This window comes from Trachurus japonicus, chromosome 22, assembly GCF_045865225.1.
Source record: "Trachurus japonicus isolate A0001 chromosome 22, Traja_1.0".
Lineage (NCBI taxonomy): Eukaryota > Metazoa > Chordata > Actinopteri > Carangiformes > Carangidae > Trachurus > Trachurus japonicus.
Window position 1 is genome coordinate 10,465,204 of NC_140928.1, and position 20,939 is coordinate 10,486,142.

General features: G+C 43.0%; 1 protein-coding gene across 1 annotated transcript; it reads left to right on the plus strand.

Annotated features, from left to right (window-relative positions):
• Positions 1-1,210: 1,210 nt before the first annotated feature.
• On the plus strand, positions 1,211-17,133 carry dcaf5 (ddb1 and cul4 associated factor 5). Its single transcript, XM_085767173.1, has 9 exons — positions 1,211-1,731; positions 3,672-3,815; positions 4,475-4,511; positions 4,644-4,783; positions 6,056-6,185; positions 8,051-8,264; positions 11,415-11,481; positions 12,455-12,582; positions 15,031-17,133. The coding sequence occupies exons 1-9, from the start codon at positions 1,524-1,526 to the stop codon at positions 16,378-16,380; spliced, it is 2,418 nt and encodes an 805-aa protein (XP_085623299.1). The 5' UTR covers positions 1,211-1,523; the 3' UTR covers positions 16,381-17,133.
• Positions 17,134-20,939: the final 3,806 nt, after the last annotated feature.

Here is a 20,939-nt window from a genome sequence, read left to right on the forward strand (position 1 = left end):
AAAAACTAAACTAAATGATGCACCTATAATATCAATATATGAATAATTTATATTAAGGAACATCAACAACAGTGACAAAATAAATAGCTAAAGAATGACAAAGCCACACCATCCCTAATAAGATAATATTTCTATCACAACAACCAGTTTACCTTTAAAGTATACTCAGTTCAATTCCAATGACTGCAGCACATTTGAGTCCAGATATAAATGACACTTCGTGGGAATCCATCCCTCCCTCCTCTTTCCTATCTGTGTAATGTTTCCTGTGCCACACTGGCTGACACAGACACTAGAAAAAATATTTCCCCACCCATGTTTCACAGCTGGAGAAGAGGAAGTTACAAAGTACTGACTTAGCACATGCCCCAATTACAAGTTTCCTTAATTTAATAGCCAGTGACAGTAGGCTACATTAACATTTGGAAGAATTGCTGCAAGAGCTGTATTCATTGTGCATACAACTAGAACAATGCAGTTTACAGCATAAGCTGATCGCACATTTTTGATTGTAAACTATTGGTCAGCAAAGTAAGGCAACTGGCTGACAAATAGTTGAGTATAAACAGCCTCTGAAATGTAGTGGAGTAAAAGCAATATAGCACTGAATGAATGTCATTTTTACTACTGGTGACAGGAACATGAAATCTACACTAGTTTTATATTTTACAAGTTTCTGTTATCCTAAAGATGTAATTGGTGAATGACAGTGGGTTCATTTTGTAGCCTACAACATTACATTTTTGAGGAGGCTAGGCTATATCTTTCTGTCATACTGTAGGCCTATATTCAATGTGGTTATACAGTCCAAAATAAGGGTGCTCTTGATCATCTGAATCAAATCAAATCATAGCGAAAACCCATCAAAACAACAACAAAAATAAAAACGGTCATAAAATACTAAATGTTACTGTATGAAGTGGCACAATGCAGTTTCTTCTCATGTTGGAAGTGTTTATAGCCTACAGTAAAAGTGGTTATTTTAATGTATTTTGACTTTCGCTCTTTGGCTGTCTACATTGAAAAAGCTCTAGTTCAGTAAAAATGGTGAGCAAAATAAAATCTAAAATAAAATGAGAGCTTAACTGTAATGTACTGTAATTGTAAAATCCAGCACAGCCCTATAGCTGTAGATATCTCTGGTGATGCTGAGTGACAGGCAGGGGGAGAGAGAGAGAGAGAGAGAGAGATCCTCAGGCCGGAGCAGGAAGCTGCTGCCGGGACTACCGACACTGAGGGACAGAGAAGGTCCGGAACAACGTCGACATCAACAGCAGCAGCAGCAGCAGCAGCAGCCACCGGGGGGTCCTCCATAATGTAGACCCAGACCCAGCCGCGAGCCACATCCACCCCGACAACAACAACAACAACGACGGCGGCGGCACGAGCAGGTGTCGCGCGCGGCGGCTGCTGCGGGTCGTGAAAACAAAAGGGCACGGCACGGCGGCTCGTTTTCTCTCTTTTTTAAAAATTATTATTATTTTATTATTTTTTTGTTTTGTTTGGCGTGTTAAAGAAAAAAAATGAGGGAGGTGAAGGGCTGCGGTATGCGGTCCTCGGTGGGCTTTCTGTCCCACCGAGAGCTGACCGGGCAGCCGCTCCTGAAGGAGGACTTCCAGAGACGGCGGCTGTCCGGCTGCACCAGCCTCTACAAGAAGGACATGCTCGGACACTTCGGCTGTGTCAACGCCATTGAGTTTTCCAACAACGGCGGCGAATGGCTGGTGTCTGGTAAGTTGACAAATCCTCCTCCTCCTCCTCCCTCCTCCTCCTCCTCCTCCTCCTCGACCCAACACTGTTTTAATGTGTTAGCATGCTGCTGCTATGTGCTAGCTGCTAACCAGGCAGTCAGCTGTAGTAGCCGTGTTAATGCTGGTTAGCCCAAGTTAGCCGCTCATGCTAAGCGGTGAAGCCCCCCCGGACCTGTGCCATATGTGAGCCCCACAACATGAGCCCCCTGGACCCGCTGCTGAAGCGCACATTTATCGCCCCTCGATGCGTCTAATCATGGCTTCCTCCTGGAATCACAAAGCTATTTATGTCCTGAGAGGATTAAAGAAAAAAAAAAAAAAACAATCATCTGGCCTAGTGTGGCAGCTCCGGGGCTTGATTGCATTTTTTGGGGGGTCTGCTTTGCATAATAATAGATCTGCAGTTTTGGTTTAACATACAATGTGAGCTTCACCTGGTCAGGTAGGTAGAGCTGATGCAGATGCACCATGTTGACGCCACCTTCATGGCTGACTGCATGGAGAAGTACAGATGCACGCAAAGGTTTTGGGGCAAATGAAACGTTTTGTTGATTTTTATTTTATTTTAGGGTGGATAAAGTAAATATAGCCTATCAATGCATCTGATAGAGATAAGCAAAGGGCCTTTAGTGAAATATGAAGGAGCTGTCACGTCTTTTTTTGATAAACTTACATAAAGCAGGACAAATAAATGATACAGTAACTGTGGCATGTGTTTACAAAGTTTGCCAGTAACCCCACCCCACCCCCACCCTCAACTGTTAAACATGGGGGTGGATTTATTCTACTTTGGGCCTGTGTCGCAGCCAGTGTGTCACAGGAAACATTGCACCGATAGTGGGAAGAATGGATTCCAGTAATTATCAGCTGTACTGCATGAAAATGTCCTGCAGCCAGTCAAGCGAGTTGCGAGTGAAAAGAGAAGAAGGAGAGTGTGTCTCATTGACTGGAGCTGAATGTGCTTTTAAATGTAAAACTGGGGTGTTGTTGTGGTGGTGGTGGAAGAAAAGTGAGAAGAGACTGTATTCTACAACAAGACAGTGATACTCAGCGGCACGGCTCAAAATACACAAGGAACCACTTCAGGAAACACAAGCTGAACCCAAACATCTTTTGAAAGTCTGTGGCTCGATCTCAAACATGCTGAGTGGGCAAAAACAAGCCGCCTAAAAAAAATATCAAAGGACTTGAAGTGATCTGCAGCCAGGAAGAGGCTGAAAAGTCATTCAAGTCAGGAAGAAAACATGTCCACAGAAAGGGTGTGCAAGCTGTGACAACTGAGTGGGGTTAGTTAGTTAGTACAGGCTTTTGCACATGCTACTAATAAAAAAGTGCTTTAACATTTGAAGATAAAGGACCACTTTAATGTCTGCTTACTGCGTGGTCTTGTATTTACTTCTTGTTTCTCTTTTTTTACTCAAAAATCAACAAAATAGTATGTAACACAAATCATCATAACAATTTACTATTATTAATAAAGTAGTAATCATGTCTTCTTTTTCTTTACATCTCTCATCCTGTAGAGCCGTTCTGCCTGGCTAGTAGTTACCCGTCAGTCTTCCACTGTGTGATGTTCAACCCTTTTTTTTAAACTCGGAAATCAACAAAATATGTAATTTGTTCAAACTCATGCATACAAGAGTAAAAAGAAATGCATAACTACACAATGAAAGTCAGATAAATGTGCTTAAATGTGCAGGGTGGGGTCTTTCTAAATGTTAGAGACTCATTTATGGAGATAGATGGAGTGGATGTTTTTCCAACCCACTGCAATAGCTGGTAACCACAAAGTTGTTTGTTTTTGTGTTGCACAGGTTTCTAGAAATTCTTAAAATGCAACAATCTGTGAAGGAAATATCAGCATTTGATTTAACTTATTTGAAGTTTTATGGTTTTAATCCCATCCGTGCACGTCTGCAGGAGGAGACGATCGCCGGGTGCTGCTGTGGCACATGGAGCAAGCCATCCATGCTCGGTCTAAGCCTGTGAAACTGAAGGGGGAGCACCTGTCCAACATTTTCTGCTTGGCCTTCGACAGCACCAATAAAAAGGTCTTCTCTGGTGGTAAGAGCGAGAAAATCTATGTCTGTGATCCCTGCTAACTTTCTTTTTTTCACAGCGGCAAGAAGGGCCTTTTCCTCTTTTAAGACCTTGAGTGTTGGAAATGCAGGTGTTGTTGCATGATTATCAGTGTGGCGTTTGGTGGTCAAAGGTAAATCTGATAAGACGACGGAAAAAACATTGCTCATTTTGACGATCGATGTGTTGCAAAAACAAAACAACGACGCTGCGTGTGCAAAGCAAGAGAATAAATGGTAGATGAATAAATAGAAATTAATAATCTGAGAGCAAACAAGACCAGGGAGAGGCCAATCCGCTGCTGCCTGTATACAAGTCTAGATAAGAAACTGAGTGTGTACTTTTTTGTGCACTTTGGGACAACAGAAACTGTAGTTAATTGATCACACATGTTTTGGTTGGAGGGATTGAGAAAGGAAAATTTTCTAACAATCTGCAGCTGCTGAACTGTAATGTTTTGGAGTGCTGCTCACTGACCACCGTCTAGCTTCTATGCAAATGAATGTGGAGCTTGTGTAAGGTAAAGTGCTGCAAAGGATATTTTACTTATTCATTGACAGATAATTAACCAGTTGGGGCTGAAGATTAAAAACTCACACCTTGTGCTGCTTCACCTCACAAGCTGTCTGTTTACCATTTTACAGGAAATGACGAACAGGTGATACTTCATGATGTGGAGAGGTGAGAGAACGAAGAATAACACAATTGATACTCATTGTTATGGATTGTACTTAACAGCTATAATAAGATTGTGTGTACTTACCCTCACTGTTGTAAAAACGATCGATATTTGGGTGAATGTTGCTTCCACAGAAGGGAAACTCTGAACGTGTTCCTCCACATCGATGCCGTGTACAGCTTGTCCGTCAGCCCAGTGAACGACAACGTGTTCGCCAGCTCATCGGACGACGGACGGGTTCTTATCTGGGACACTCGCGAGCCGCCGCATGGAGGTGAGTGGAGGAGCTGAGTTTGTTCCTGTGCAGTCATAATAACTGGGCTGCAAAGCATGTAGAAATGAAGAAGATTCAACCTGACGTGAAGTATTTTAGGTAACTCACTCAGACTCTCATAACTGAAACGATAATAATCTGGAGGAAACATCGGGGAAAGCAAAGAGCTTTATTTACATTGTGCGAGGCTTCAACTGTGTCGTTATCAATAAATCAGTAAATGATGATGTCCAGATACTGGGAGACAAAAAACAACAACTTTAAAGGGATAGTTCAACATTTTGGCAAATTGGCCCATTGCCATAATCCCTATCGTCATAGCAGTAGGTTCGTTACCTTTAATTGTCGGTGCAAACTATTTTTAGGATGGCGGAGCAGAGCCGCGAGCTGCTCAGAACTACGCTACGGAGGCTCATGGGATTTCTTGGTTTCCCTCATCAAACTCATCAAATACACAATCCAACAACTCCAAAATGCTCTTGTGGACAAGTTATGACCTGCACATTCACCACGCTATGAGATAATAACGGAGGGATTATGGCAATGGGCCAATTTGCCAAAATGTTGAACTATCCCTTTAGCATCCATCACAGTTTCCTACAGTCTGAGGTGATGCCTTCGCCTTTAAATGTGTCATGTTGCCTCTGATTCAAACCCAAAGATATCGATACAATAGAAAATCAAATCACATTTCCTGCACTGGAGGATAAATTAAAAAGTTGCTCAGGTTTGTGAAAAAAACAACGTGAATCACACAATAAAATGAACTCTGTGAAATGAAAGTTAACGTCTACAATCAGCTGAGTGATGAGTTAAAAAGTGGGTTAACAACTCAGTTTTCTAGCAACAGTATTAAGTATGATTGACTCTGTTGGGCTGAAATGTCTCTTTCATCCTTCATGTTTGGACTCGTTGAGACTTGTTGATATGTTTAAAAATGCAGTGGATCATCTTTCATGACGTCCACATCCTTCTATTTTAGAAACCTTCCTTGTGACCATGTGGTCCTAATAATACATTAGTACTATCTGCTCTTCTACTTGTGCCTGCAGGCCTCTTATATTGGCATGTTACAGCAATGGAGGCCCAAACAGAAAGAATGAATGTTGCAAATTAATGTTTTAAAAGTGGTGCTTTGTTATCAAATCTGGTGTAATTTAAATTGTAAAAGATTAGCACACATAAATACAAAAAAAGATTTTTAATCATAGCAATTTGCTGTTATTAATCACAGTATTCATGTCTTCTTTTTCTTTAAATCTCTTCCTGTAGAGCCGTTCTGTCTGGCCAGTTACCCGTCAGCCTTCCACAGTGTGATGTTCAACCCCGTGGAGCCCAGGCTGCTCGCCACCGCCAACTCCAAGGAGGGAGTGGGATTATGGGACATCCGCAAGCCACGCAGGTGAGACGTTTTCCCTGCCGTCTGTCTCTTACCTCAACTGTGTGTGACAGGAGGAGAACCAACAGGTTTTTTCCTTTCGGCCACCACCGTTACCTTGCTGTGTGTCTGAGGCACAGCACTGGTTGTGTAAACCTTCGGTATGCTGCTGTTTGTTGAGACGTTTGGAAAAATCTGAAAAAGAGCTAAGTGACTGACTAGACTTCACCAGAACAGAAGGTTAAAAAGTAAAAGAAAAGAAAAGAAAAGAAAAAACATTTCCTGAAATGTATCGTCTCATTTCTGCACATCAACCAAGATTGATCCAGTGTTCATATGTGCGTCAGTTGTGTTACTAAATAACTTTGCTCCCTTAATAGTATTATTATTGATAGTCAGATTCTGTATCAGCAGAATCAAAGTCCAGTGTTTAATTTTACTCTGTGAGGAACTAACGGCGTCCTGCTGCTGTGACGCCGCCGGTCTGGCTCCTCTCCAGCAGGTGGCGGTGTTGCCTTACTGTTTGACCTCCTCCTCGCTGTGGCTCCTCTGCCAACTGCAGGATTGTCTGTCTGACTGCAAAAAAAACAACAACAAATGTTTTTACATCAATAAAATGACTTTGTGAAAACACCGAGTGTGTGTTTACACATACTTTGGTTAATTAAGGCCTCGGTTATTAGGGCACAAATGATGACGCTTCCAAAAAAAAGTAAGCGCTGACTCATTTCTCCTCCTCCACTGCTGGCTCTGCCTCTCTGCCGTGTGGTTATGTTTACACTTACTCAGTAGAAAATTCTCTCAGTTCACTATTAAGATTAAAAATAGCTTCCAGCACAGGTTTATTTAATTCAATACCTCTTTGATGAAATACCTTTTTATGGAGCTCTGGTAACAACAGGTCGGAGAGCCAATCAGAGGAGAGGAGGCCGTCTTCTGATTGGCCGACTGTTTCTGAGTGAGCTCATAAAAATATAGAAGATTTCAGGTCAACAAAGGGAATCTAAATCCTGGCTTGGTTTGACAATCTTTGGGGGGAATCCTGTGAGTCATGTAATTGTAATGGGGATGCCGGCGGGATGGGAGTCAGTTTCACTGTTAATCAGGTGATTGGATCAGGAATCAACTTTATATATTGCATTTCTAATATGAATGAATGCTATTTTCATGATCTTAATCATAAAGCCAGTTTTTGTGTTGTCTCCTCTCTGGTCTGGGTTTGTTTTTGTTTTTTTAGTCATGGGATTGGTATGGGACAGGAAAATGTCAGTATGTGTGAGACGTGACAGGAGTGAAAAAACACTCTTTTTGTCATCCTCTCGGGTTTTGGGGCATGGCCGAAAGAGGTGGCTGCTTTTTTCACATAGTTACAGAAGCTGTGGCAGCTCGTTTAAAGCTCAGATTTTGAATACAGACTGTGTGCATTTCTCTGTAATCTCTGGCTTTGATACTTTAACTGTATTAATATAAAACTTAACCCCTTAAAGCCTAAACCATCAAATAATTGACAGAAAATTCTAAGTCTAACACTGGAGTCTTTATTGGACCTTCTGACAATCAATTTGGAATAAAAAGAAAATAGCAATTTGCATATTTTTTTTAATTTTCATTTGTATCATACTTGATACATCTGGCATTCTTAAAACGTATTGGTCACCGTTGAAGTATTTAAATTTTATATTGTATCCAGAAGATGCTTTAGAAGAAAAAGTATGACACTGATGACGTAGGTCTCAAAAACTGTATGATAGATACACTTGGCATTAACCTGTATCATACAACTTGAAAATCTCTCCTTATATAAAATAAAACCTCTTTAAAAGTTCGAAACGGTTCATACAATTTGAATTAGGTCTAATATTTCCCTTCCGTCTGTTTTCTCTCCGCAGCTCGCTGCTTCGTTACGGCGGCAGCATGTCCCTGCAGAGCGCCATGAGCGTGCGCTTCAACAGCACCGGCACTCAGCTGCTGGCGCTGCGTCGCCGCCTGCCGCCCGTCCTCTACGAGCTGCACTCGCGCCTGCCCAGCTTCCAGTTTGACAACCAGGGCTACTTCAACTCCTGCACCATGAAGAGCTGCTGCTTCGCCGGCGACAAAGACCAGGTGACGAGAACACAAAACTGAAACCACTGCTGTCGCCACTTCAAACTACTTTGTTAAATTAATTGGTGATTTTAGAAGTAGCTCTGCACAGGGGGAAAAACACGTTATACAAGACATCTAATAATTCCCTTTTCATGTTCATATGCAGCCATGAAACCAGTGCGTCTTAATATATTGCCCCCAAGAGTGTGATTTAGCGTCTGATAGAGCGAGCAGACACATGTTCATACGTATGGCTGTGATGTGGAACAGTGGAGATATTGTTTTATCTGACTTTCTGGCTACTTAAAAACGAAACTTAAGAAGAATGTCGGGAACATGTGGGATCAATAAAGGCAATAAAAATAGAATATATTAGTTGCGTCTCTGAAATGGGGACTTGTGAGCGTTGGAGGAACACCAGAAGCCGCTGGCTGCACTCAGCCGATGGTCGTCCCGTTGGTCCTCCTCAGACATGACATCACCCCGCAGCCATGTTTATTATGTTAACATTATCCTCGGGTGTCGGCAGAGCTCATGGCGGCTTAACGGTGATCCTCCCCTACATGGGGAGAAGGAAGCGGTTTAAAGGTTACAGAATCAGGTCAGGACGGCGGAGGAAGGTCACTGGTGTGAATCTCTTCACCTGCTGCAAAGGTGGACAGAGAGAAACTGGACCGACGCAAACAAAGATCATCTATTGATCTCTGGTTGATTAGTGGAGACAGTTGATTGTTTTAGAGGTTCCATGTGTTTGTGTGTAGTAATAACACTTGTACTTTTAAGGTTTGCATCTACATGAGAAAGAAATACATTCCCTCATGGTATCTTGTTGTGGTGTAATCAACACTCAGCTCTTGTGTGGCAGTCAACGCTCTACAATGTATAAGGTATTACAGGCATATGCATCCACATGTGCCATTGAATCAGACTGACATCATGTTGTCATATTAATCAAAGCTTTATTAATAGTTGTTTTACAGCTGTACTAGGTTTTAAGTGCTCACATTTGGATTGTCTGCTTTTCAAACGATGTTAGGCAACTTTTTACAAAGGCATATTTGTTGGTAATTTCGACATCTATGTTCCCTAAAAACCCTAAAAACTTCCACACACTGCTTCTCAGATGTCGAGTTACCAGTCGTGTCCTCTCTATGTTTATAGTTGACTGATAGTTTGACCAGGTGGCAATAGGTCAGGCTGTTCCTACGAGCTCCCTCTACTGGACATCAGGGCTACTTAAAAACCTGACAGCTTGAGTTGCATCACAATCAGACCCTTGTTTTGCAAGTTGTAGGATGAAGATTTATCGTTTTTTGGGGGGGGGGCGACGATGACAGCACATGTTCATTTGCAAGTCCAGTGAGCTAATGTGGAACCGCTGCCTGCACATTGGTCAGATCGTCCGAGTTGCGTTGAGAGCTGTGGGTTGAACTGAAACTGAACTTAAAGCGGTTAAACTTCCCACCTTGCGTCAGTGATGTGATGCAGACGTGCACTGCAGGGTGGGGCAGTGACATCACCGGTGGTTCTGGTCAGAGACGAAGCAGCACGTGTCCAGTCCGGCCTCATCCATCCACACCCTGAAATGTTGTGGTCAGAGGTGCAATGGACTCATCTGGAGAGGGAAGTGAGACATGAGTCTTTAGACTGGTTCCCTCTTCTGATGAATCTTAATTCTGATGTTTTGTCTCATGAGTTTAAAACTTAAAGCTGCAGAAGACTTGACTACGCTGTATATTTTAGAGGTTTTGACAACCATTTGGAGCTATCAAGACTTCTGCCGTACAATCAGTTTATAATCAGGACTTAAAGCCAACTACTTCAGAGAGTGCATCCAGGGTGTCGGGTTTACAGGATATAAGGAGGAGGTCAGATAAAACCAAGATCATGTGACCAGATTATTTCACAGCTTCATGCAGTCGCTCCACTCAACCTCTCCGAAAACCTTCTCACACCGACTCACAACCACAACTATTGGAGGATTTTCTCAGGCTGGTGTGGGAGCCGAGCTGCAGAGTGGCAACTCACCAGAGGAAATTGATGGAGAGGAAAGAGGGAGGGCGTTATGGGTGTGACATTCCTACTTGACGTGTCCTCTGGGAACCCCAGGCCGAGCACACAGGTGTTCTGTCCAGAGTGAGTTCATGTGGCCCCGGAGCAAAACTGATCCCAGTTATGGTCTCCTCTCCTAATTGTTCAGCACCGCAGAGTGTTTTTTTGTTTTTACGCAGGGTGCCTTTTTTTTTTTTTTTGTAGATGAAGACATAAGGATCGCTATTTTCCACAGAAAGAAAAAGAAAACAAGTAGAAAATGAGCTAGAAAGTGAAATCTGTGAAAGATAAATGAACCTACAGAGACCAGCAGAATATTTACTGAGGGAAATGAAAGACATTTGTTTAAATTGTTGCTTCAGGAATATTACACACTGTCAGAAAACCAGCAGCACAAGACGGCGGCGGCTAGAAACAAATGCGAATGATTTGACAAAAAAAATGTGCCACCAGTTGGTAAAGTGCTGCAAAAAATAAAGAAAAGAGGAGGAAAAAGCTGGAATAACGTATTTTATTTGTATTTTAATTCCTGTGTGAACTCAAGTGTGCAATAACCCAAAGGTTCATGTGTAAGTATGACATAATAACTTGAACCTTTTTATTAAATTCTTCTTGAGTCTTCACCACTTATGTTAAAGGGAAGAGACATGGATGTAAATTACAACTGGATTCTTTGGCAGCAGCACACGACTGCGAGGCGGCAATTAGAGTTTTTCCACCTTCTTGCTTCAGGACATACTAATGTATTTATAAGAACAAAGAGCATCCCCCCACTCCGGCTCTGTCAAAACCTTACCTCAGGTGACAGGTTTAAGTGGAGCCATCTGTTTACAGAGTGTCATACCAGTTCAGACGAGGAGCAGGAGCTGCACCGGGGTCAGATTGTCATGTCATGTCAAGATCGTGTTTGATGGTATATTATGAGGCACACGGCACTCCGACAAAGATCTGGTGGTTTTTGTGTGATTACATTAACCCCACCCCTCCAGGCCCCTGTCTCTGTGTATGTACATATATTTAGAGATTTCCTCTCCCTCGAGCTCTGCTGGAAAGTTTTGTCAGACAAAATGGAGCAGACCTGAATCTCTAAACATCTCCCCCTTTTGACCCCCTCAGTACATCTTGTCTGGGTCGGACGACTTCAACCTCTACATGTGGAAAATCCCCAAGGATCCAGAAGCAGGTGCGTTACAGAATCTGTCTGCACTCTCACTCTTGTATTTATGAATCTGTTTGCTGATGTGAAGGAGTTGATTTACCTTTTTATTTCTGCATCTATTCTCCACATGACAAAAGAAGTTGAATAATTTAAACAAATCTCGTTCCCAGTTAATATTCTTCTGTCTACGCTGCACAACAGAGGAACGTTTTGTTTTCTTTGTGCGTTTGGTTCAAGCTCACACACTGTTCATCATCGGCGAAGCAGGAGCTTGTCAAATGACATATCATGACTTTAAAGGAGCTTGTTTGTCACACAGGGACCTTTTGAAACTGCAAGGTTACAGATGTCAGTGGCGTCAGTGTAGGCAAAACAAACCTGATTTCAGCTGTTGGAGGTTTTTACAGACTTCTCCGAGCCCAGCTCTCAGTCAGTTTGGTCAAAATAGACTTCACTTCACGGCCATGATCCCATTTAGCTCAGGTTAACTCTCACTTCTCACTTTTATCAAGCGGCACAGATGTTTATTTCTGGAGTTTGAATGTTTCCACCTGCTCAAACAAACTCAAACAGAAGAATTAAATCCATTAGTGGTAATAACGGTGAAAAAATAAAAAGATTAAAATGCAACAATCCAAGAATAAGACTGTTGGTAGCGGTGTGGCACCGTGTGACACATTTATGGATATAATTTTTCTTCGTGTTACTCACTCAGAAAATATGTGCACTGGGCCTATTTGGTGTCAGACTAATGGCATATTATGAGGATTACATTACTTCTCTTAGGACTGTTGTATTTCACTCGCCATGTTTTCTACATCTTCTAAGGTCCAGACCCAGATTGAATGATTGTGGCTGTGGTTTCCTGCAGTCTGAATGTGTTTGTTTTAATAAATCATTGTCAGTATCTTCCATCTCTGCGACTCTTGAGCCTGTGTGTGTTATTTCTGCCCGTGTCACATTTAGAAACCCATGTTGTTGTCTTTTTCCTTTTAAGGAGGCCCCGGCCGTGTGGTGAACGGGGCGTTCATGGTCCTGAAGGGTCACCGCTCCATAGTGAACCAGGTCCGCTTCAACCCTCACACCTACATGATCTGCTCATCCGGCGTGGAGAAAGTCATCAAGGTGAGTGAAGGAGAATCGTCTCTGTGTTTTTACAATCAAGAAGAAGGTGAAGAAAGTAGGTGAGTCGCAAAAAAGTAGATTTATCTGCCGCTGCAGCAGAAGGATGAAGTGCTCGGAGAGATTGTCCTCTAAGTCAGTGGTTCTCAACCTTTTTTACATCAAGGACGCCTAAATTGACATAAATTAGACCACGGACCCCCATTGGACAAACTTTTTAAGCAAACACCAGAAATACACAAATATTTGTTCTGAGACTGAATAATGTTACTTTCTTTTGTACATTTAAATTAAGGCCAGTGGCGTGAATTTTTGGAAATATTATAGAGAAATTTCTGGAAAAAAGTGGTACAACTTCTCCAAAAATGTTTAAACATTTGTAGGAAGAAGTGGTTAAACAAATTTTCTTTAAAAAAAAAAAGAAAAAGTTGAAGATTTTCTAAAAAAAAAAAAAAAAAAGTGGTAAAATTCTCAAAAAAAAACTATAATAATAGTTTTAAAAATTCTCAAAAAAAAAAGAGTGGTAGAAAAAGTTGGGGACCCCCTTGAACCCTCTCAAGGACCCCTGGGGGTCCCCGGACCACCATGTTGAGAACCACTGCTCTAAGTGAACCTAAGAAATACATTCATCTTGAGTGACGCTGCACAATAACTGAACTCTGGCTTTTTCTGTGGAGTGGGCAATGAAAAAAAGCGACTGTCGTCTTTAACAGAAGAAGCGGATACAGTGTTTCTGAAACCAGACTCAGGCTGTGATGTAATGCCAGGCTTTCCACAGTCCAGCAGCTTCATGGTTTTATAAGCAAACAGGTCAATCATCAGTTTTATCTGTAGTTAGATAAAATAACTGAATCATGACACAATCCGTTACCAGTTCTTGTTTTTTTTTATTTTTGTTTGATCCATTGACTGAAATAACACACACAGACACAACATTAAGGTTTTTTTTTACTGCTGGAATAACAATGGCGGCACACAGCAGCTGGATTCCTGTAGTATTAGTCTTATTCGGTGCGAGCTGTCTGAGTCGCCGTCCTGTTCTGTTCATGACCTCATGAATAAACCGGGCAGCAGCATCTGAAGCTCATGTCTCAACCATTTTTTTGAACTGACTCGGCTTCACATCATCATCACTATGTTTTTTTCCACATAGAAACAGAACACGTGCTGTTTTTCTAACATTCACTTTCTTATCAGTGAGTCAGTCGTCAGTTCAGCTGGAAATCTGAGGATGGCATGTCAGACGTCACCTGCTCAACATCAGCATGCAGCACATTAACAGTCTAGTACTTGTTGACATGTCGGAGCTTGTTAAATAACAGTGGACACACCCAACATGATGCATCATGTAGGCAGTTTCTTCCCAGTATTCGACTTCATCTTCCTGTGTTTTAATCATTAATGTTAAAACAGCATTCAAATCTCTGTGAATTGTTTAATTGTATACATGTCTAAAACAACAGTACAGTACAGAGAGATTCCTATCAATCAGAAACCTATGTCACCTATGATCAGTTCATTTCATACCATCCATACTCCCAACTGCAGCGTGTGGATGTTTATATTCGTTTTTGTTCAAGAATCTATCGTTTTTTCAATGTTCATTAATGGGCTCCAGACTAATTTTAAATTTGTTCTGTGGTCGCAAGTAACGTCCTTTTGACCATCATTTATTTTCGCTTTACAATTAAATTAAATCAAAATTCGGACTTACCGTGGCTTCCGCATTGTTCCTTTCCGGGTCAGAGAACAAACGCCTCAGAGTCCCGCTACTGTTTGTTTTGTTCTCTGAAAGGGAATAGAACAATGCGGAAGCCATGGTAAGTCCGAATTTTGATTTAATTTAATTGTAAAGTGAATTTTTACATTTAAATGATGGTCAAAAGGACGTTACTTGCACCCACTGTACAATTTTAAATTTAGTCTGGAGCCCATTAATGAACATTGAAACGATAGATTCTTGAACAAACAAAAACGAATATAAACGTCAACACACTGTAGTTGGGAGTATGGATGGTATGAAATGAACTGATCATAGGTGACCTGCTATCTGAGGTAAACATTGCTTACGACTGGAAATGCCCTTTAAGGTAATCTAACTATATAAGTGTTTTTTTTTCTCAGTTAAATTTATGACCATGTAAATATTGTGAAAAAAAATGCCATTCAGTAGAAGGAACTGTTCTCATCTCATGAGAAAAGCTTCGGCTTCTTTGTCAGTACAGTAACAGAAGCTCTGTGTTTTGTGCCTGTTACTGTACAGAGTGAAAGGTGACACCGGCCCAGGTGTTCTGCTCAGAGACTATCAATAACCGGGAATCTCTCTGACTTCTGGCTTCTCATTGTTTCTCCATCCATTTGTCATTCTGTCATTCTGCCTTCCTGTCTCTCCCAACTTTAAATCTTTACCTCCGTCTTCTTTCCATAACCTTTCCTTCCTTCTTCTTCCAGGTGTGGAGCCCCTACCAGCAGCCCGACAGTCTGGGCGACCTGGACGGCCGCGTGGAGGACAAATCCCGCAGCCTCTACACCCACGAGGAGTACATCAGCCTGGTGCTCAACAGCGGCAGCGGCCTGTCCCACGACTACGTCAGCCAGTCCATCCAGGAGGACCCGCGCATGATGGCTTTCTTCGACTCGCTGGTGCGGCGGGAGATCGAGGGCTGGAGCTCCGACTCGGACAGCGACCTGAGCGAGGAGGCCATCATGCAGCTCCACGCCCGCGGACGGCGCTCCACGCGGGCCACGGCGGCAGCAGCAGTAGCAGCGGTGGCGGCGGCAGCAGCAGCGGCAGCAGCAGCAGCTCCCGCCGCGGCCTCGGCTGCCGGTCACCACAGCGACTCTGACAACTCATCCTCCTCCTCTCTGGCCGGACCCGACGCCTCTGGAGGGGAGGAGCGAGGCGGAGCGGAGGGCGAGGAGCCGCCGGCCAGGAGACGCGGCCGACACCAGCGGCATCAGTCCGGCTTCCTGGTGAACGAGGACTCGGACTCGAGCGAGTTTTGGCTCGACCCGATGCCCCGGCCTCGCTCCCCGAGCCCCAGGGACAACTCCACGCTGTCCAGCCCCGCCTCCTCCCCGTCTCTTCCCGCCGGCGCCTCCAGCTCCTCCACCTCCACGTCCAGCTCCAGCAGCGACGACGAGGAGCGGCGCAGCGCGGTGCGGCGGCGCAACGTCATGAGGCGCCGGCGCATGCACGTGGTCTCCAGAGCCGGCGACCGACCAGAGTCCGTGCAGGCTCTGTTCTCGGCCATCGACTCCTGCAGTTACCCGTCAATCTCGATCGACGACCTGTCTTCGTCCTCGTCGGCCGAGGGACAAAAGCCCCAAGCTGGCGGCGCCGGAGAGGAGGAGAAGTGTCTGAGCCCTTCTGACTTTGTGTGCTCGAGCCCAGTGATGTCCCCCGAGAGCCAAGAGAATGAGGAAGGGAGTGACAGGACTGAGCTGGAAAGACGTCCAGCTGCGTCTCCTCAGACGCTGGACGGACACAGGACTGCCACGGGGCCGGTGTTGGACAGCTCTGACAGCGGCGAGGCGTGCAGCAGCTCAGCGGCTGCAGACAGTAGCGCCCAGAGCCGACGCAGCCCCGGAGCGAACGGGCAGCACCGGACTGCGGCGTCGTACATGAGCGGGAACCTCTACGTCTCCTCGGACTCGGAGGGAGAGACCGGACTCACGGCTGAAGACACCAGGCCTCGCAGAGACAGAGGCCCGGCACAGAGCGCTCTGAAACGGACTCACGTGGGGTCGCAAGAGGCCGAATCCGGCTCCCCACCCTCAGAAAAGAAGTTAAAGACATAATAACACGTCTTTTCACCTGAAGAAGAGATCATTTGTTAACAGACTTCATTTAGAAAGTGGGTTTTCTATGGGTTTTTTTGGCAACTCGGCTTTTTCATTTTGTGTCTTGTTGTTGTGTGACACATCAGAGCTCGAACTGCTTATGAAGAGAAAAGACGTTAAGAAGCTGAAAAAAAAGAAAAGAAAAGAAAGAGTGGTTCATTTTTGTTTCAGAACAAATAAGTTTGACCTCGACATCATTCTCTAGGTCGTTAAAATATGAGAAATGTAAAACACAAGGTAAATATTGTTGATAACAATGGTATCTTAAGTGAAATGCAGCGGCTACTCATTTACTTTCATACAGGATCAGAGTGTCTTTTTCGGTCATGCTCTGGTTGTTGCTGAAAGCTCCACCCAGGATTTGGAGCGCCTCCAACCATAACAAAGAAAAAAAAAAAACGTTTTATGAAGGACAAAGGCTTTCCAGCGTTTTAATTTTTGTACGCTTTCACACTGAGCGTTAATCTGATAAGGTTTATTCTCATTTTTTTTTATGAGATTCTTCGGTGAGACTCCTTCAGGGTGCCTGAAGAATTGACTCTGTCTCTGTAGAAATCCTAAGGAGCTCCATTTGTTTAAGCTGTGCATTGAAACGACGCTTTCAGTCTCTCTACCGATTGTGTTTTGTCTCATTATCCAGCCCTTGGGTACCATTACAAGCCAGCTCGCTTTTGTTTTCTTGCAATTAAAGAATAATTTGTTCTCCGGTGACAGTGGCACAACTTCTTCCTGAGGCTTTTTTTTTTTTTTGCTCGTTCTCAGTTTGGTTTGGTTGGTGCTATTCGTGACTCCAGCTGAAGTAATGAAAGACAAATCGTTTTATTGCAGAGTCGGGTCCTTGGTTTTCATAAACCACGTGGTGTTGAACCAAGTTGCCGTGGCAACAGTCAACCCTCCTGTGAAATAAATGTGTTCATCTGGCCGTGACCCTGAGCAACCAGAGTCCACCGGAGGGGAATATTTTATTGACTGAACCGAGAGGACGTCTGTGTTTTCAGTGAGAGAGCAGTCATGGCTTTTATCAGACTCTGAATAAAACATTTACATTACTGAGAAAATGATAAGAAAATATAAAATGTCACAGTTTCTCATTATAAATAGTTAATCTCTGAAAAACACTGCCATTGACACTATAAGGAAAAATAAAGTATCAAAGTCTTCATGGTCTTTGAGTTAAAGCAGGTGACAAAACAAACTCACCATTAGGTCCCTTTAGACGCTTTTCTGCAGCTTTCAGTCACATCCCACAGTCTTTTCACTCAGTCATTATGGTACTATTAATACATTTCATGTTTATTTGTCACACTTTCAGGACTTATCTTGGCAAAAATTACAAGAAAATGGGAATATATGAATCTACACAACATCTGGACAAACTCCTGCTGTGTGATATGACTGAAAGCTTGTCTTGAATATTAACTGTTGTTAAGCACTTTATCTGGGCAGTGTTTACAACTTTAAATTAGACTTACACAGTATTTTGTGTTTTTCCTGAGTAGTGTACAACTTCTTGAAGTTGCAATTGCAACACCAAGCTCTGGTTTATGATACAGATTTAAACTAAAATAGTAAATAGTTTGTAATAATGACAAAGGAAGTTTAGATTTAGTCAAATAGCAACATATTTCTCTAAAAGTTATCTACGTGGTCAGACATTCTGGTGGTTAAATACTCAGTCATTTATTAATGTATTTATTCTATTAAGTCATCTAATTTGAATTTATTTAATATAGAAATATTTGAATGAACAGATTCAATTCCCACTTTAAATTTTTAACTGTGGTAAAAAAAAACAAAAAGACATGACCTCACTACAATCGCTGGTAGCTACTGCTCTGATAGCCACTGTTTGGATTTAGTCAGTACCTCTTATCAAACAGGCTGATAATGAGAGAATTTAGGTTAAAGTACACCAAGATTTAAAAAGTTCAGTTTCCAACCCCCCACCAAAAGAAAAGCACAGGATACTGAGCCATCGTGAATCATGGATATCCATAAATGGATGAGTGTCAGTGTTCAGGAGAGAGAGAGCTGCACTGCCACACCTCCACCGTTTCACCAACAGTGTGATAATTGTGCACAGCTCACATGATGTCATCGCTTTGTGAGGAAACTGCCAAGCCAGTTGTCTCCTGTCTCCACTTGAACGCCGGCACTCTTCTGCCAGACACGGCATAGGCAGACTCACTCAGAGGGCATGCACGCCAGACGTCGGTGGGAAAGACTACAAAAGAAAAACAGTGCAGCCGATGGCATGGCGGCCTCGGGAGCTGGCAGTGAAGTGGTAATCTGAGGGCAGGCAGACGTGTAGTTGTGGGTTATCCAGTTGTTTGCACAGCTCTCTTGTCAAAATAATTTCCGCTGCTTCTCAGAACTCCTCAGTGTGGTTGTCACTTATCTGCAGGAAGTAGACACCCTTCATTTAACCCTCATACTTCCCCTGGGAGAAGTTTTTAAATAGGGATATTGTGTGGCTTTGGGGCTGTTTACGTTGCGACTGGAGCGTGCCTGCCGGGCTGCATATGGCTTAATGATTAATTACAGGACTACAGATGTGAGAGTGTACAGGAGAACCCTTTAAACAGCTCACAATGTAATGTCACAGCTGTAACATCAATCAAAATCATGTGGGATCAAATTTTTTACTAATTCCCCTGAAAGGACTGAGTCACAGTAGTTTCACAGCTACAGTACCACACACAGAGCTCAAGTGTCTCTGGCTGCTCACATCAGGAGAGAATGGCTCTCATTAGTGAACTTACAATGGCCTTTTTATCTGTATTTATTCAGGGGAGGTTAACTGGTTATATGCCCCCCTCCCTCCTCCGCGTACTGCCGGTCACATTCACAACTGGGAGGAGCCCAGTGCAACCTCAGGAAGCATGGGTTCAGGCAAGATGCGCCATGTTGGTTTATTTTCTCAGTCAGTTTCTTACTTTGAGATCTGTGGTCATTAATGAAAACACTGTCTTCTGTTTATATAATGGAGAGCATTTCAGTAATTACGTTTCCATCCTCCCGTTTCCTACTGATTTGCAGTCGGCTGGATTCAGGGGGAGATTGGGAAGAGGTGACATCATGTTTTTCCTGCAGCGATCAGGACTGAGCAATATTTGATTCATTTGAATTGTCTTCATTTTTGGCTTGTTACCAACATCAAATTCAAGAAAAACAGAGCCAAACTACAAATTATAATCCCAAATTAACACAGATGATCTAAAAATGTTCTAATAAATGCTCGCTCTCAAACACTTTTTTTTGTGTATTTAGTCATAAATATTTGATGTTGGAAGATAAATACTGCACCAAGTTACAGTTGCTTTTATTGCCAGATTCACAGTGACAAGTTTTTTTAAAGTATCAAAACTGATGCAGCGTGACCTGAAATATTTTCCAGTTTTCTTCCTCGTCATACTTGGATGGGCTGGAAAAGTTATCGATTAAAGGAAAATGGAAAAAAAAAAGAAGAGTCCAGATGGGAACAGACTTCATGAATAAATCATGATGTTTCCTGCTGCACAAAGATACATCAGATCTCTGCAGAGTGATGATGAAGCCGTGAATGACTTTCCTCACCTTAAAAACATGACATGAACAGTGTTTTTCCACCATTTGAGCTCTGACTGCAGATCTTTTAATGAATTCATGTTGTAGTTTAATGTCACACACAACAGGGACATTAGTGCCACTAGCTGCTCGTCTTAATGAACCAGCTCCTCTAATATTCACATCACAATAGCAGATGGAAAAACACATTGATTTGCATTTCCTTTTTGGGATTTGGAAGAAATTGTTAAAGAATTGCACCGATTTTGGATGGAAACTATTCCACGTCTTCATCTTTGTCAAAATCTGAGGAGTATAGGGCCACGAAGATCTGGTAAATTCAGGTCTTTCTAACAGATTTTGTCTGTTCTGTAGTTTTTCAGACTGACACTCAAACTCAATAGGACATCACTTGTGTTAGTCCATCATATTTCACACCTTTATACAACCTTTTTTCACATTTACCGTCCTCAGAAGCCCTGTAAACAGGCTTCACTGTGTGAAATTGGTGGAGATCCTTTTTGAGGTCGGAAGCCAAGTTTTTCATGGTTTCAAATCAGATCTTGTGTTTGGCCCCTGAAACCAGCTGTATTAGCAAATCTCTCCTTTTAGATTGAGTCGTGACATTCCCCATCCCATGTTCCCCTCTGGCCCCAGATGGCCCTTTGGCCCAACTCGTTCGACCACAAGTCCAAACACATGTACAATTCAATGGGATTATCATGCTTGTTCAACAGTCTCCCATACATGGCTCAGCTTTAACAGCGAGGACACAGCTATTTAAGAATTCCCCTCCCGACATGACTGGAATACCTTGGGAACGTGCCAGAGACCAGACAGAGCCAAACGCACCAGCTCTTCACATGACCTGTGCCACGGAAAAGCACGCCTGACTCTCTTTGCACCACTGACTCCTCACAAGATATTCTGGGATTCTGCTGAATAGTATTATGTTGACGTCAAGTGGCTGG

Excerpts from the sequence above, each read along its gene's own strand:
- dcaf5 (XM_085767173.1), top strand. The coding sequence starts at position 1,524 with ATGAGGGAGGTGAAGGGCTGCGGTATGCGGTCCTCGGTGGGCTTTCTG. Across the intron at positions 1,732-3,671 it reads CGGCGAATGGCTGGTGTCTG|GAGGAGACGATCGCCGGGTG; the intron begins GTAAGTTGACAA and ends GCACGTCTGCAG. Across the intron at positions 4,512-4,643 it reads ATACTTCATGATGTGGAGAG|AAGGGAAACTCTGAACGTGT; the intron begins GTGAGAGAACGA and ends TTGCTTCCACAG.